The following is an 18,279-nucleotide window of genomic DNA, read 5'->3' on the forward strand; positions in this document are numbered from 1 at the left end:
GGATAAGACAATGGCTGATAAATTGATGTACATCCCCAATAATGATACACAAAGTTACCGTTTCTTTCGATTACAATTAGTGGTTGAATCGATTGGACACTTAACTTAATGAACCAACCAATGAAAATTAAATAAAAATCCTGAAAGTTGTTAGGCTAACAAATAAGAAAACGTCATTGTAAAACTTTGAAGACTTGTATAATAAATAGCCCAATGTCCCCTCCCTAACTGCCTTTTATTAGTGCGCATTTTAAAAGCAAAGCTTTTCTATAATTAGTTTCGTTAATTAAGACATGTAAGAATTGTCATATAAATTTTAAACGTTTCATGATGATTCCTGTAACAGTAAGATTTTTTTGGTAAATTTTTGTCTAAACTTTTAAAGTTTTGACACTTATTGTTCGTTTATACAGGGTCGCTTTAATAGATTTTTCAAACTTGTGTTTAGTGCCCTAGGGAAATGGGGATAGATGTCACTGCTTTTGGCCTACCCATTCTTTTGACGTCATCATTGTAGATGGAAAGAGAAAGAAAGAGGATGAAAAGAAATGTTGTATAATGACATCACTAGAATAGGTGGGTCAAATGCAGTGACATCTATCCCCATTTTACTAGGGCATTATAGACAGCTACACATTATTATTTTGCAGATCCTACAATGAATATATTAATCAAGTATCCAAAAAAATGTTCAAGTGTTTCAAGGTGGAAAATATTGGGTGGATTTCTTATTGCAACAGAGTTGATTATCTTAATAACCATGAAGTTATGTCAAGTTTCATCACAATTTGCTTTTTCCTTTTTAACTAAATTCTTTAATATCATTATATTTTTTGAGTGGTCTTCTACAATTGTACTAACTCTTGTTTGCTTTTATCGAATTGCAGTATCCCTCATTTTCATGATTGTTTGGCCCTTAGTAGCGGGTGAGGAGCTTCGACCTCTCAATTATATATCTATTGGAATGCAAATCGGATGGAATAGTTGTTATATTGTAACACAGGAATGCTATATTTCTCGTATTCATTCAAAACAGATTAATATCCGGTGGATTAGAACTGCTTCTCAGCCATTCAGAAAAACTATGTCTACACTGTTAAAAATAATTTTTTCATTTTGTATCAATTGATACCCTGGGGAGTATTGGACCCATACGTATGCTATAATTACATAATTAATATATAACACTATGTAGTACTATATAACACAATAATTATTACTATACAGAATTATTACATTTTTTAGTATCAATTCATACCATCTAGCATATTGATCAATACTATACAGTTTAGTTTATTAATATAGTAATATTTCATACTCTCTAGAGTATGGGAAAATATGCTAGAGAGAAGTTTATTAATATAGTAATGTTTCATACCCTCTAGAGTAAGGATTAATACTTTACAGATAAGTTTTTTATTATAGTAACAATTCATACCTTCTAGAGTAAGAATCTATACTGTATAGATTAAGTAAAACAGACATCAAGAGTGCACACCTCTCATGGAAGTAGTATAAGCAATGGCTTGGTCGTTTTAGACAAAGATAAAAAGTTACCATTTATGGTTGAAGTATAGTTGACCATAGTTTTTATTTTTAAGAATCTGTGTTAAGCCCTAAACATTTTTAAAGTCATTTTTTTACTAAATTTACATTTAAATTGTTTATGGCTCTGCTTGGTATGTTTGTTGATATCATAAAATGTATATGTACATATAATAATCAAATATTATAAACTGATCTTTTATCCAAAGTAAAACAGTTGTATACTCTACAGGGTATCAAAAATTATGATAGAGAGTATAAGAAACTTCCTTCTATCATATTGAATTTTGTTACATAGAGCGTATTGGATAATACTATATAGGCACATTCTTTATTTAGTTATACATATTACTCCCAAGAACACTAAGTAATACTGAATACAGTATTGGAATCTTCCTTGTATCATAATAAGTTTTTTTTGCTAGAACGTATGGGATGATACTATACATTAATGAAATGAATATATGGTATTATCTGATGCTAAAAAAAAAAATTATTTTTAACAGTGTAGCATCGTTTTATATCCAGATTTCTATGAATGTATATGAAAATGTATAATAATTAAATTAAAACCAGTTTTTTAGCCTGTGGCCTCAGCATCTTGTAGCTAAAAAAAATTGGTTTTAATCTTATAATTGTACATTTTCATACCCGCGGAAAGCTGTTTATAATACAATGCGAGAAAGATAAGAAAGAGCTATTATGCTCCTAGAGACATCTAGGAAGGGAGTCATTTTTTTCAAGGATAGATTTCTCATTTACTCCCCAAAAATTGTCACAAACTTACATAGACCAATGAGGAGCTAAATTTTGTGAAGGAGAACCATATCAGTTCATTAGTTAGCAAATTTATCTGACACACACAGATAGATACCCTGTTACTTCTTTATTAGGATAAAGTTTAGGTAAATGAAATTAGTCTAATTTAACATACTGTTTTGATCAACCTATCCTATACAAATCAAACCAATATCTAATCATAAAATAATCATTCAAATGTAAAAATAGCATTGTTTTATTAGATATGCAATTACAGTAACCCTGCGAGAGACCCAAGCAAAGTTTGTACAGAAAATTTGCATAAAGATGGTAATTGTCAGCTCAACATAGAACCCACAAAGGACAAACAGAAAGAAGATAAAGACTCAAGTAATTATCACAAAGAAATGGAAGATGATCAGGATTTTGCCAAAAAAGTTATGGCAGGATCGAGAAGGTAATATCAACCACAGTGAATATCATAATGTTGGAATTCAAAACCCTAAAGATCATCCAAAGCTAGCAGAGAGAAGGGGAAATAGCAAAGATAAAAATGCTACATCATCTAATAATTCTGCAAAATCAGAACTGACTCCAAGTTCAATTGAATGTCAAGTGACAAATCCAAATATGTATTATGACAATGGTTCCTGGGATTTTATTTGAATCATTGCCATGTTCTTTTAATCAATTTAATGTACTTTTGTTATTAATCTAAAAAACATTATGATTTATTTTATCATTTTGTTGTAATTATTAGTCATTTTTATGTTTTAATTCTAAACTCTTCTTTTTGCTAATAAAAGTTATGATATGCAATTATCAGAAAGAACTAACACTTTTTATGAATTTAAGAACTTGTTTAAAAATGTAATTTTCTAATAGAAGTAATATAGTTATATTAATCATGTATAATAACTGTATATTTAACAGAGAACACTAATTTGAATAAAATTAATAGATTTTTTGTTGTTAAAAATATCTGGAGAATAAAAGCTTGCTTTTTTTTATTATGTTTATGATATATATTTGTCATAATCCTCAGAGATCTAAAGGAATAAGACAATGGCCATTAAATTGATGTATTTCCACTATGATGAAACACAAAATTACCCCTTCTGTAAATTATCATCAGTGGTTAAAACGTTTGGACACTCAACTTAATAAACCAACCAATCTATATTCAATAAAAATTCTCAAGCAAGATTAAAAAAAATGTTACTATAAAACTTTGGGGACCTCCCTGCATAATCCTAATGACATAAACACTGTTGCATAGTTGCATCTTGTCCAAGCTTTCCTCCTTGAAGGGCAGCGAGAAAATTCCACTACCCCTGCAGATTGGAATAATTTTACTTTTGACCACTTCTCTAAAATAACTTAGACAACGGGAAAAATTAGGGAAGAACTAGATAAGCTAAGTCAATGTAATAGTGGGAAGCCTAGTGAAAAGGCTAAAATCATAGCTCCAATAACCAATTAATTTATTGAACTAGAATCTAAGATGAATGATTTGTCTAAGTTTGTTTTCGGGTTATCTAATAACCAGAAGATGCTAATTGAAAGAATTGAGAAACTAGAGGCCACCGTAGCTATCAATGTGGCTTCTGGCGACCTCGTGTCTGATATCGAACGGTCAGCAGGTTATAAAGATTTGTGCAATGAAACTATGCTTGCTTCTCTAAGTAGTAAGGTCCCCAACTTGGATTTAGGCGTTCACATTGATAGGGATTCTGACATTTCTTTGATTGAAACGGTTAAGACTAAGCTTTCTTCTACTCTCACCCCTAAAGTTTTATCGGATGTAGTAATTACCCCATTATCAAAAGAAACATTTGAGAAAAATGAAAAGTTTATCGTTCCAGTATTACTGAAATCCAAAACTAAACAAGGAAAGGCTGCTTTAGATAAGGCCCTAAAGACAAAGGGGTTAGATGTTAACTTTCATTGGCCTAAACAATTGTTTCCTATTATTAAGAAAAGTACCAAAATGTTAAATTAAAAATTATAATTTTTAGCACATTAAAATTTGAGGGCAAGGTTTTTGTAGGAACTATTTATCTTGGGAGGGTAGTGGTACCCTCCCCTAAAAAGTTTTTAATCCTTCAAAAGACCTATGAAAAGCCACATTGTAAAGGAAAACCATATTTTTTTTCACAGTAATAAACAGCACATTTTTTTTGCATTTTAGAACATTAAAATTCGAGCAATTTTTAATTTTACAAGGTGTTTCAAGAGAAATGTCTTTAGCTTAATTATGCATAGAAAATAAAACAATTATATAAAATACTTTATATACATGGAAAACCTGTTCTGGTACATTTATGTTTCAAATATTTAAAAATGCATATTTCAACAAACCATTTTTTTCCAAATGCCTATTCTTGAAACACCCTGTAGTTTTACAGAAGAAAATTAAAATACAAAATCTTAGGGGCAAGATTATTTTTTTTCTAGGGGCCATTTATCTTGGGAGGATAGTGGTACAATCCCCTAAAATAAATGTAATCCCTTAGCACAATAAAATTTGAGTTTGAGTGAATTACTTTTCAATGAATTTGGGCCTCGAATCAAAATTGAGGTGGGGCTAGAAGAAGATAAAAAAAGGTATAGAATGGAATGTATTAATATTTACTGAAACTTAGCCAAAAAGATTTGTAACATTGTACAAATGTACTTACATTCTACCCTAAGTTGTTGCTAAATATGAGAGATCATTGAACTACAATGACAAACATTATAGTATAGCATGTTTTATTTTTAATTATTTTATATTTTGGAATTTTTGATGAACCATCCCATGATGAATGTCCCCCTCCCCCCCTCCCATTTTTCTTTCTACTTAAAATGATAATCAAACTAGAACACAATTGATTGTTCCCCAATTATATAAAAAACTTTCACTCAAAAGGATAAAATTGTAATTGCATTTTGAATTTATATATTTAATTTTAAAAGTAAATCCTCTTAATTAAAAAAAAAACAGATATGAGTTACTAGTTCATTTTTGGGTGTAGATATTAGTAAGGTAAATAATAGAAAACTTTAGTGATTAAAAAGTATAGATATTTGAAGGCTTTTTTTTCTCAAAGATGAATTAAAAGTGGTTTTCTCAAGGTGACGTTGAGAGTTAACCTTGCAAAGACACACACACACTCACACACATTCCACTAACTAAACACACTTAGAAACACCCAACTAAACCATCAGTTACTTTCATATTGGGATAGAGTCAATATGGAAAAACTTTTCTGTGTGAGTTACATTATTTTAACCAGTGCAAGTATTTTATGCTTAGTGTATGTTTTAACAAATTAATATCAGTTTTTCAATCTAATACACACCAATACAGTGTAAACTTATTTGTTATTAACATAACTTATAGATTTTGTAGATTACTAATGAAAATATTCTTATAAAAGACAAATTAATAGTTTCTGCTTAAAAGGAAATTTCACAATTGTCAAAGTTATGTGTTTCTGCGTGTACATATGGATGTCTAGAAAGATCTTGTAAACAGCTAAACTAATCATTTCAGAATTTTCAAGGAATTTAATCATTGGTCTAGGGCAGTTTTTCAAATGTAACTGGTTTGAATTTTATTTCTCTTCTCCTTCTCCTTTTTTAAAAAAAAAGGGAAAGAGAAGTAGTAATTTTTAGTATTATTTTTTTTAGGTCAGATTAGGTTAGGTTATATCGGGTACTGTTGAGTTCTAAAAAAGGTTAAAGCACTGTAGGTTTAGCATGAACAGGGTTAGTTCCCCCACAGGGGTGGGGCATAGGAAAAAAAATATCACCACCTTATTTCATTTTTTCAAAAACAAGGAAATAAGGGGGGGGGGGTAGATTTGTGCTCAACTTTTACTTTGAGTATTAACACTTTTTTTTCATATAAGATTGAAACCATTCTTTTTTATCATAGAAGTTGTTTTGTCTTTAATATTTTTAAGCTATATCTCTTGGGTGATTTTCTCATCCTGTCCCTGAATAAGAGCCTAAAATCGTAATAACCCACCTCCATGCAAATTGTTGGGTGAAAAGTACAGCCATTAAAATATCTTGACATTCCTACACACAGACAGACAAAAATCTTGTGGCATTAAAATATTTGTAATTCACAGATATTCACAGCTCTATTGCTGTGTGCAAACTCACAGATCTATTTATATTTATACTATACAATGCAGTAGTTGTGTATCATAAGATCTCGGAAACAGTAACTATTTGCTCTAGAGTTGTCAGGGAGTGTAAAGTTTTGGTCCTAGGCTGGTGTAAGTTGAAACATGATATTTTTATTTAGGTTTGTTTACTATTGTATGTTGGATACATCACATCAAGTCCAGTACCTGATCCAAGTAATTACTTTTTTATTTATAAAATGAAACAAAACTGATGAAATTTTTTAAATATCCATAAAAATCAGTAAAATATTGGATTCTTAATATATTTAGGGGGGGGGGAGGGCCCAGGGGGCAGAAACACACCCCTTTTCCAACACATTTATTCACTGTTTTCTTTTTCTGAAGTTTAATCTTTAAAGGGTTAACCCCATTTTTGGCAATTACTCAACTTATTTAGCAACCCTAATCTTAATTCCTTAATTGCACAAAGAAACCTGTAAATTGGCTCATGATAGACATTTTATGATTTTTGTGTGGCTTCAAATTTTAATATGAAAGTTCCTTCTATAACATTGACTCATTATTTGCTTCCCTTCTTTTTATTTTAAACTTTTTGAGCCATCAAAAGAGTGTTAGAAAGCCCCACTTTAATATCATTAATTCCAATCAATAATAACCAAATTTGTCTGTCTTTTTATTGCTTCATACCAAAAGCCCCTTTAAAACTACCTGAAGGTGTACAAATTAATTAAGAATAAGGGGAGGAGAAGCTTACAATTATTAAACAGGTAAGAAACGAAAATAGACATTTTTTAACTTAGATTTAGCTTAACTTAGATAAGAGTGAATATTTTAGAATTATCACAAACAGCAGAAAATGGATCTACTGAACATGTAGATGCTGGTGCTGATATTGAAGAGAAAGATATTGAAGGTGTGTTAACACTTTTAAAGTGGGGGAAGAATTAAATTTTACATTAGATACTCTTCTATGATTTTTCAATTGTAGAAATGAAAAGACGTAACAGCTTAACAAATATACAAGTATTATTTTCAAAAATATTTTTTCTACCAATTATATTTACATTAAGGAAAAACTAGTCTCATGGTTGCAGCAGAGAAAGGTCAAACTGAGACTGTAAAGATTTTATTAGAAGATGGAGCAGATGTTAACATTGCAGATGCAGAAGGTTAGTCATGTAATAATATTGATTAAAATAATAAGTAATAAAAAAAAACTCTTGCAATATCTTGAATTGAAATTTCTGTCACCAATTTTACTTAAAATTTAATATACCTAGGACATAATCAAAAACTAAATTGCCTTGTATTGATACATAAAGAATACATTTATTTTAACTTTATCAATTCAAGAAATGGCTTGTGGAAGATTTATTTTCTGAATTTTGCTGTTAAAATTTAAAGTGCCTATTTGTCTACAAATTTTTAAAAATTTGAAGCATTCTTTTCTACAATTATTATTAATGATAATTGCATATTTGTAATAAGATTTGCACCCTCCTGGTAGAGCAAAATTCTCCACAAAGTCTAAGTTTTGAACTGTGGTGCTTTGAAGAGGTGGTTCGATTAACAATTCAATATTGTTTTTTTATTGTCAATGTTCCTTGGAGCATTAATTTTGAACCAAAATTAAAGGGATTATAATGAAAATTGTGAGTGACGTTTTTTTTTTACACCCTTTAATATTTAATTCTAGGAATGACAAGTCTCATGTATGCAGCAGAATCTGGACAAAAAGATGTAGTAAAGATATTATTAGAACATGGAGCTGCAATCAATGCCAAGAATAAAAATGGTCAGTTACTGCAAATTGTTATCATAGTACAATATTTCAACCTGTTTAAAATAAAATATTTCGTATCATTATATTTATTTGTATTTCAAAATATATTTATTAACATATATTTCAATTCTACTCTCAATTTATTTATCTATGTTTCCAAACCATCCATCCATCAATTTATCTACTCGTCTATCAATATCTTTTTTCAAATAGATCTCTGGCTACTCTACAACTATACTCTATACTTTTCAATAATACTTAGATTAAATTTTATACTTTTAGGTCACACCAGTATAGTGCTAGCAGATCAAGGAAGTCACACAGAAATAATTAAATTACTAGTAGAAAATGGAGCAGATATTATGGATATATTGGGTTAGTTACATATTAACATATAATCATATTTTTTTCCGGCTTATAATATATTTATAATTACTTATTATGTATTTTATTTGGATTTTAAAATAGAATGCATTTTTTGCAGACCTTTTGTATATTTTAAATATGACATAATGCAATATAACCATCATTATTATAAATTACAATTTTTAAAGTTTTTAAAATAATTTACAATAATTGTGTAACCTCATTTGGCAATTACTCAACTTATTTAGCAACCCTAATCTTAATTCTTTAATTGCACAAAGAAACCTGTAAATTGGCTCATGTTACACATTTTAAAGATTTTTGTGTGGCTTCAAATTTTAATATGGAAGTTCCTTCTATAATATTGACCCATTATTTGCTTCCCATTATTTGCATAAAACACATTCTTTACTTATTTATTTACTTACTTCAAATGCCTACATTATTATCATATCTGTATTTCAGACAACCAGGATTATTATTATCATGAATATGAAGATATAAAAGGTGAGTATGGAAAATTATCCAAATTCTATAAATCATTTGGTATAATCCTTATAGGATTTTTTTTTTTAATTTGGAAAATTTTGCCCCATTCCCCACAAAATAATTTGACTTTCGCCACAGTGCTCCAACTGCAAGATTTAAGATTTTTGTTGTCGATCTTCTTAAAATGAAAACTACTTTGAGGGAAAGTGGCTTCAAATGGAATGTAGTTTATTGCTTCAGACCAAAAGCCCCTTTAAAACTACCTGAAGGTGTACAAATTAATTAAGAATAAGGGGAGGAGAAGCTTACAATTATTAAACAGGTAAGAAACGAAAATAGACATTTTTTAACTTAGATTTAGCTTAACTTAGATAAGAGTGAATATTTTAGAATTATCACAAACAGCAGAAAATGGATCTACTGAACATGTACATGCTGGTGCTGACATTGAAGAGAAAGATATCATAGGTGTGTTAACACTTTTAATTTGGGGGTAGAATTAAATTTTACATTAGATACTCTTCTATGATTTTTCAATTGTAGAAAAGAAAAAGACATAACAGCCCAAAAAATATACAAATATTATTTTCAAAAATAATTCTCTATTAATTATATTTACATTAAGGAAAAACTAGTCTCATGGTTGCAGCAGAGAAAGGTCAAACTGAGACTGTAAACATTTTATTAGAAAATGGAGCAGATGTTAACATTGCAGATGCAGAAGGTTAGTCATGTAATAATATTGATTAAAATAATAAGTGCGAAAAAAAGACACCTGTCATTTCTTGAATTGAAATTTCTGTCACCAATTTTACTTAAAATTTAATAGTTTACCTTGGACATAATCAAAAACTAAATTGCCTTGTATTGATACATAAAGAAAGAATTTATTTCAACTTTTGAACCAAAATTAAAGGGATTATAATAAAAATTGTGAGTGATTGTTTTTTTTACACCCTTTAATATTTAATTCTAGGAATGACAAGTCTCATGTATGCAGCAGAATCTGGACAAAAAGATGTAGTAAAGATATTATTAGAACATGGAGCAGCAATCAATGCCAAGAGTAAATTTGGTCAGTTAATGCAAATTTTTTTATCATAGTTCAATATTTCAACCAGTTTAATATGAAATATTTTCTATCAATATATTTATTTGTATTTTTAAAGATATTTATCAAAATATATTTCTATTCTACTCTCAATTTCATCATCTATGTTTCTAAACCATTCATCCTTCAATTCATCTACTTGTCAATCAATATCTACATCCTTTTTCAAATATTTAGATCTCTTGCTCTACTCCACAACTTTACTCTATACTGTTCAATAATCATTAGAGTAAATTTTTATACTTCTAGGTCACACCAGTATAGTGCTAGCAAGTCAAGGAAGTCACACAGAAATAGTTAAATTACTATTACAACATGGAGCAGATATTGAAGCTAAGGATATACTGGGTTAGTTACATATTAACAATATTCAGATTTTCTTCCTGCTTATATATATTCATAATTACTTATCTATGTAATAACAATTTTTTTAAAGTAGAGCTTTTGGCCTTCTATGATACCACAAGCAGCACTATTTGGATTTTAAAACAGAATGCATTTTTTCACACACCTTTTGTATATTTAAAATACGACATAATGCAATATAACCATCATTATTATGAATTACAATTTTCAAAATTTTAAAAATAATTTACAATAATTATGTCTAATATTTACACTTCTTAATCATGCAGCATTCAATGGAGAAATAGATGTAGTGAAGCTTTTATTAGAACATGAAGTTGATGTTGATGCCAAGGCCATTTATGGTTACTATAGTTGATCTATATTTAAATATTATATATACATTTAATATGGCTTTGAAACTGATTAGTATCTGCTGTATTACAACTTTTTCTCAATTTTTCTCAAATATTAAAATAAAAATCATAAAATTAGTACTAGCACGGCCTTCAGTCACTCCAGTTTAACAAAACTGATTTAAATTTTTCATTTTATTATCCATGTTATTTGTACCTCTGACACAATATAAAATTAATTTAATATATTTATATCTAGGAGAGACCAGTCTTATGCAGGCAGCAGAAAATGGTCATACTGATATAGTAAAGATACTTTTAAAACATGGAGCTGATGTTAATATTAGGGATGATTCTGGTTAGTTTTACAAACAGATGCCAAAGACAATTTGGTGTAGATTAAACAACTACTCCAAAATATGAATTAATTTATCTTTTTATTGATTGCTTTATCATCTTGATATTTTTCTGTGAACTATTAACTATTAACTCTTTAATCATCATCACAATAGTTAATCCAATTAATATATATCCAGGAAATAACAGTCTCATGGGTGCAGCAAGGCGAGGTTTCATTGATGTGATTAAGATACTGTTAGAATATGGAATTGATATCAATGCAAAGAATAATATTGGTAAGTAGTTTAGAGTATATTCATATTTTTTCATTTATATTTTAGGACACCTAAGATTTTTTATTGGCCTTGAAAATGTTATTCTTAGGAAAAACCAGTCTCATTGCAGCTGCAGAATATGGAAACTTGGATATAGTGAAGCTTCTGTTGGAACATGGAGCTGATATCAATGCTAAGAATAAGTGGGGTAAGTTTTGCAATTCCATGATGATTCTATCTTTGTATCTCTAATCTCTATCCAGCAAACTATTTATCTGAAGATAAAAGATTTTGAACAATATTTTATTTGAGTGTTAGTGTTTACAATTTTCAGAATGGCAATCTCAAAGATATAAAGATAATATAAAAGAAAATTTGTAAGGAGTAGATACATTTATTTTTCAATTAATATGTATTAATATGTATTTTGTATCTAGGTAATACTGCACTTGACTGGGCAGTTAAAAAGAATAATACTGAAGTAGCAAAAGAACTTAGAGAATATGGTAAGAAATAGATATAAATCAAGTAATGCTCTAAATTATTTCATATTGTCATAAGACTGCATGGGGTTCAAACCCTGAGAAACCTCAGTCATATAATTGACCCCTTTCCAATGAGGTCACCTAAAGATAATCTTATTTTTTTCATTGATTTCTTATTTTAGAATGGTTAAGTATCATTGAACTTTTTTAATCTATAATATACAGTAGAACGATGTCTGTCTGTTTGTTTGTATTGAAGGATCTTGCTAACCACTAAACTGATATAGTTCTCCTTTACAGAGCAGCTTCTCATACATCCTTAGAAGATTTATAACTATTTTGGGAAGGGTACCACCAACCTCCAAATAGAAATCACCCCTAGAAAAAGTTGACCACTCCTTTTCTTTTTAAATAAAAAAAATTGGGGGGGAGGGGGGTACAAAATTGAAAAAAGTTGAAAAAAAATTTTCTAAGAGGATAACGCCTGTAATTCTTATTAAATACTCTAGGAGCCAAGAGTGGAAGTGATATTTAGGAAAATACTAAAAATTAACAAGAACCAGGTAGAATTAATTCTTTATTAAATAATTGATATTATATTATATATATTACTATTTGATAAGAATCTGCCTTCTGAACAATGTTGGAATTATATTGATTTTCAATTTCAAGAGTTTATGAAAATTATTAGCTTTAAACTAATAAATGCATGTTGACTTAATAATATACATAAGTTTTTTTACCATAAACAACTTTTCTTTATAGTTTTTATCAAATATTGTTTTTGGATTATAATTGTTCCATATTAAGTTTCTTTTAAGGTCTTAGCTATGAAAAATATTTCCATATTATGTGAACTCACTTAATTTTGATCAATTTTGATGAATAGTTGTACTAATTTCAGAAAGAAAATGATAGAAGTGGTTGGTCAGATCCTAAATGCTTTTTAGTCATTTAAAAATAATATTTCCTTGCTTAAATTGTTTTCATAGAAATAAATATTAACATATTACTATTGTTATTCTAGTTTTAATTATTTCTTCAATCAATATTTGCGTTTTCAGGAAATTCAGAATAGATCCTTTGACTTTTTTAGTTAGATACTTTAAATTTCAAATAAAACTTATCTTAAATATTTTTAGATCAGGTACTTTGAAAAAATAGATGTTTTTGTCCAATTACTTTAATTAGCATAACCATGATAGAAATTAATCATATTATTTTCATGATTGATATGTTGAGTTTAATTTAAAAATAAGAATTTATTTAGTGTTGTTATGAAAAAAAATTATGTACATCCAATGATAATGAATGATATAATAAAAAATACCCTGAACCAATAACAAGCTTTTCTGACATTGAGAATAAATTTAGAATTTTTTTCTTTTTTTCCCTTACATATGACGACATCCTACCTCCTAGGATTACTCTATTTGTAATAAGCTAATCATATGTAATTTAATATGAAAGTTTTATATACATATCATTTTATTAAATACAAAGCTTTTCTACATTAAAGAAGTGTGAATCCTAGTAGCTTGAATTACATATTTATGTCTGATAGAATCAATTTTCAGATTTCAATACAATTATTTTGGATCTATTTAAATTTGACCTGCATTCAGTAATTAAACGATTTCTTTCCAGTATGGGTATGAAACTGATATATCCACTGAATTAGATCATGTTATGACAATACTAAAAATCATGTATGGTATCATATTATAAAAGATTTCTATAATATGATTTTATAAATAAAAATCAAATAAATTAAAAAAGATTTTGTTAACCCTGTTAATTATTATACAACAGCTACGCTTTCAAGATCATAGATATTCCCTTAAACTGTCTTTCCCCCCCCCCCCCCTCTAAATTCCTTTAAAAAACTTGAACCTGTATTCGATGCTTTATGTAGTACTAGTGGCTATACTCCTTGAGGCTTGTTTGGGCATTTTAGGGGGAAGTGGTGGACCCCGCCCCCCCCCCTTTGAATTTCAAAATGAAAAAGAAAAATGTTGGGGGAGAGGAGGTATAATGTAGTGGTACCCTCCCCAAAAATACTTATAACCTTTCCATGACCTATTAGAACATCCATATAAGTGTACCATATCAGTTTAGTTATAGCGAGATGCTTTTGTACCGCAGACATACACACACACACACACACACAAATCCTGTTACTTTAAAGGTGATATATTTCAAAATTGATTGCACACCTCATTCTAAATTTTCCATGAATATACATTGTGGTCAGGAAGGAAGGGAACATTAGACTCTAAACTACACTGTTTAATTTGTTGGTTTAAAAACAATGGGTACATTTATTGAATTTTGATTGGTTAGTTTTATAAAAAAATTTCAACCAATATTCCTAATCTACAAAATCATAAATTGGGGAGTATATTTAATTTATACTCCATATTCTTATCCCTCAAGATCCCTGTTTATGTACTGTAGAGATTTTATAAAATAAAGCCACACATATGAAATTAAGTTTTTTATTGTTATCACATGTTCTTATGTGGTGACAAATGATATATTATTTCATGGATGCTGCGCCAGATTTTAATATATTTTCATTTTAAATCGATGCTCGCAGCTGGCTAAATTAATTACACCTCGACCCCATCCCCTACCCTACTACTGGATTAATGAGCTGACCAATAAATGTGGTCCATCTCAGCAACCTAAATTGCAGGCAAACATTCATTTGTCAATGTATCCATGTATATCCTTAATCCATTATGGAGACTCATTAATCAGAAAGAGATAGGGGACAATGGGCTGTTTATTTCACTAGTCCCCAAAGTTTTATAATTACGTTTTCTTTTTTGTTGACTTAACAACTTTGGGTACTTTTACTGAATTATTATTGGTTTATTAAGTTGAGTGTTCAAACGTTTTAACAATTAATTTCAATCTATAGGTATAATTATTTTGTATCATCAATGGAGATGTACATCAATTTATCGGCCATTGTCATATCCCTTTAGAGCCCTGCTAACTAGTTCAGATTTTTAGAAGGGGCGTTTAAAGAGCTCATTTTATTTGTTTGAAACAGAGAGAGAGAGGGGACAATTGGCTGTTTATTACACTTGTCCCCAAGGTTTAAAATAACATTTTCTTATTCGTTGGCTTAACAACTTTAGGTACTTTTACAGAATTATGATGTGTTGGTTTATTAATTTGAGTGTTCAAACGTTTCAATGACTAATTTTAATCTACAGAAGGGGTAATTCTGTGCTTCATCTTTGGGGATGTACATAAATTTATCGGCCATAGTCTTATCCCTTTAGATCCCTGCTAACTTGTTCAGACTTTTAGAGGGGTCTTTAAAGATCTTATATTATTAGTTTGAAATATTTATCACATTATAGGTCATAGAAAGCAAGTTGATATTAACCCATTAGTGCCGAACCGGGCATTAAAACCCGGTTCCAGAAAATGAAAAAAAAAAACGGTTTTCGGCTTCATAATTGCATCATTCTCAGTATGAATCCCCCCTCTACTACCCTGGCTTTCATTTCCCCCTGGAGCAGGCAGTTTTGCTTACTTCCGTTTGCTTGTATAGCTCAACAAAGTTTGAAAATCATGAAAATTCAAAATACCCCATCTAACTTTTTTGTTTTTATAGTAAAGTCGCTGATTTTTTTCGTTAAATCTAAAGTTTATTGACAAGTACATCTATTTGTGAATTCGTTTTATTTAAATTATTATTTTTTATATGATTTTTTTTTCATTTTTTTATGCCCTATATAAGCCCAGTTCGGCATTTCCATTTGGAGTCTGAAATTTTTATTACCCGGTTTTACTAATAGATCTTTTTTGACAACAACAACAAAACCGGGTTTTTTTTACCCAAAAATGGCGGCACCTATAGCCAAAACACTAAATTTGAAATAAATCGCTTCGTATATTACTTGTAGCTCTATAGATTACATGAGGTTATGTAGTTTTCAATTACGGATCGTATCAAAGTTCTAAAAAGTGTTCATCTCACTTTGGGCGTTCAAAAAATACATTTTTCAATTTTTGGTCGAAATAACCGGGTTTTTACAGCAAAACTGGGTTTTAACGCTGGCGGAAACCGCCCAAAACGGGTAATAATGCCTGGTTGGTATTTATGGCCGAGCCGAACCGGGTTTTTTTGCAACTTTCCTGTGCACGCCACTAGAGCAAAACAAAAAAAATATTTTACCATTATAAAGCTTCCCTGAGATTTTCAGCTCGATCGGCCCATAAAAGTGGCGCTCGGCACTAATGGGTTAAGCAAGAATAGATTTAGCCAAAGTTATAGAGATTTCAATTAATAATAAATAATGGATATAGGATATATGTGGATATATTGATAGGTTGAAAATTTGTCGTAAGTTTAGATGGCTATTATGGATCTAATTTATTGGTCAGTTCGTTCATCCAGTCGGAGGGTAGGATTTGGGGTAACGGAGGTGGATTGGGGGTATCATTATTTTACCTACTTTATTAGAGTACTAGCGGCTTCGCCCCTAGCCTCTAGGGGCTTTGCCCCAAGAGGTGATAAAAAAATTAAGGCGAAGTTTGTTAAAGGACCAAGGAAATCTTCTACAAAACATAAAGGACCAAGGAGATCTTCAGCAAAAAAAAATAAATAAAAAAAAAATGGGGGGGTGATTTTTTTGTTTTTGGGGGGGTTTGGGGTGTCCCCACCCCCAAGAAAATAGCTTAAAACCACCACAGGACCAATAAGTATTTACCCTGAAGAGTAGAATTCAGTGGTTACCGAGATCTTAAGCTTCAGACAGACAGACATCAAGATACTTTGTATTATAGATATGAAAATCAGGTGCAACATCCAAGTAATAATATATTGAATATGGGAAGGTTTATAAATATTATTGGGGGAGGGTACCACCACGCTCATAAATTTTTCTAAGAGTTGACTTAACCTCTGCCCTCCCTCAAGAGCCCCTAGAGACCTCTAGGGACATATCCCCTATCAATATTAATCAAGAATAAAATGAAAACTATAAGATATGTAAAATATACACTGCTAGAGATAATGTGCACATACAAATTATTATGCTAAGCATTATTCAGGGATCTAAAGGGATAAGACATTGGCTGATAAATTGTTGTACATCCTTAATGATCATGCATAAAATTACCCCTTCTGTAGATTACAATTAATGGTTCAAACGTTTGAACACTTAACTTATTAAATTAACCAATCAAAAGTCCCCAAACTTGTTAAGCCAACGAATATGAAAATTTTTTAAAAGACTTAAGGGACTAGTGTAATAAACAGTCCATTGTCCCCTCCCTCCCTCGTATTATCAGTTTGTTGTTGTTAAAAAACAAGTGAATGCATTTAGTCAGGGATCTAAAGGGATAAGACAATCGCTGATAAATTGATGTACATCCCCAATGATGATATACAGATTTCACCTTTTATAAATTACAATTAATGGTTAAAACGTTTGGACACTCAACTCTATGGGGACTAGTTCAAAAAAATAGGCCATTGTCCCCTCTCTCCCTGATTTGGCGCCAACTTGCAAAATTTTGAAAGGGATAATCCAAATGTTGAAATTATTTTCAAATAATTCTTTAAAACTCATTATTATTCGCTAGATTACAACCAGTTCTCAGCCATACTGAAAAATTATGTATGGTATCATATTATAGACAATTTTCCACAAATATTGTGATAAAAATAATAAAATTAATACCAGTTTTAATTTTCCATTTCAATGTCCGCAGAAAATGATTATTCTTTACAGTTAATAATTGAATAGATTGGGAGAGGGTGTTGGGTTGGAAACAAACCCCTATATTGAAACGTATAATATTACAGCTTAGAGGGGGGGGACTAAAACTCTACTCTACTAATAACTGATCAGACATACACAAATAAACACAGATAAAAGTCAATTATCTAATTTTACAGTTCATGGCCTATCATATAGGTTGAAATTGATCAGCTATTAGGAAAAATTTATACTTTGGCTAGAATGATCAAAATACAGGAGCTTTCATTTAAATATAAATCCCTGAGATCAACAAAAATCCTTATTATGAGAAGTCATAATTTTAACAAATGTGTTTATGAATGCATTATTTATTTTAAGAATTATGATTAGTCTAGTTTAGAGTTCACTTTGAAAGAAAGCTTTCTATTAAGTATAATTAATTTTATTGATTTTATCTGAAGGAGTGTGCACCATGTTTTAATACCCTTATAACCACCCCCACCCATTGAAATAATTTTGTAGGATTATTATACCCTTCCCCCTGTAAATTTTACC

At 29.8% G+C, this 18,279-nt stretch overlaps 2 protein-coding genes and 1 long non-coding RNA gene across 3 annotated transcripts; all 3 read left to right on the forward strand.

The window, feature by feature from the left end:
• Positions 1-648: 648 nt before the first annotated feature.
• Positions 649-2,666, forward strand: LOC145323217 (uncharacterized). The gene is made up of 2 exons (XR_013880882.1): positions 649-705; positions 2,568-2,666. It is a non-coding gene; the product is annotated as an uncharacterized LOC145323217 (long non-coding RNA).
• A 2,889-nt stretch (positions 2,667-5,555) lies between these two features.
• Positions 5,556-10,548, forward strand: LOC145323493 (uncharacterized). The gene is made up of 10 exons (XM_080165894.1): positions 5,556-6,659; positions 7,282-7,359; positions 7,517-7,615; positions 8,143-8,241; positions 8,512-8,604; positions 9,061-9,102; positions 9,475-9,552; positions 9,710-9,808; positions 10,061-10,159; positions 10,445-10,548. The coding sequence occupies exons 3-10, from the start codon at positions 7,531-7,533 to the stop codon at positions 10,546-10,548; spliced, it is 699 nt and encodes a 232-aa protein (XP_080022020.1). The 5' UTR covers positions 5,556-6,659; positions 7,282-7,359; positions 7,517-7,530.
• Positions 10,549-10,813: 265 nt separating this feature from the next.
• LOC145323218 (uncharacterized) lies at positions 10,814-13,007 on the forward strand. The gene is made up of 7 exons (XM_080165665.1): positions 10,814-10,905; positions 11,156-11,254; positions 11,433-11,531; positions 11,620-11,718; positions 11,948-12,016; positions 12,505-12,558; positions 12,900-13,007. The coding sequence occupies exons 2-6, from the start codon at positions 11,170-11,172 to the stop codon at positions 12,528-12,530; spliced, it is 378 nt and encodes a 125-aa protein (XP_080021791.1). The 5' UTR covers positions 10,814-10,905; positions 11,156-11,169; the 3' UTR covers positions 12,531-12,558; positions 12,900-13,007.
• Positions 13,008-18,279: the final 5,272 nt, after the last annotated feature.

This window comes from Acartia tonsa, chromosome 6 (assembly GCF_053477335.1).
Source record: "Acartia tonsa isolate MP-2025a chromosome 6, ASM5347733v1, whole genome shotgun sequence".
NCBI lineage: Eukaryota > Metazoa > Arthropoda > Copepoda > Calanoida > Acartiidae > Acartia > Acartia tonsa.

Bases quoted from the DNA above. Each gene is read 5' to 3' on its own strand.
- LOC145323218 (XM_080165665.1), top strand. From the start codon at position 11,170: ATGCAGGCAGCAGAAAATGGTCATACTGATATAGTAAAGATACTTTTA. The intron at 11,532-11,619 runs GTAAGTAGTTTA...TGTTATTCTTAG, and splicing joins CAATGCAAAGAATAATATTG to GAAAAACCAGTCTCATTGCA. The intron at 11,719-11,947 runs GTAAGTTTTGCA...TTTTGTATCTAG, and splicing joins CAATGCTAAGAATAAGTGGG to GTAATACTGCACTTGACTGG.
- LOC145323493 (XM_080165894.1), top strand. From the start codon at position 7,531: ATGGTTGCAGCAGAGAAAGGTCAAACTGAGACTGTAAAGATTTTATTA. The intron at 8,242-8,511 runs GTCAGTTACTGC...TTATACTTTTAG, and splicing joins CAATGCCAAGAATAAAAATG to GTCACACCAGTATAGTGCTA. The intron at 8,605-9,060 runs GTTAGTTACATA...TCTGTATTTCAG, and splicing joins AGATATTATGGATATATTGG to ACAACCAGGATTATTATTAT.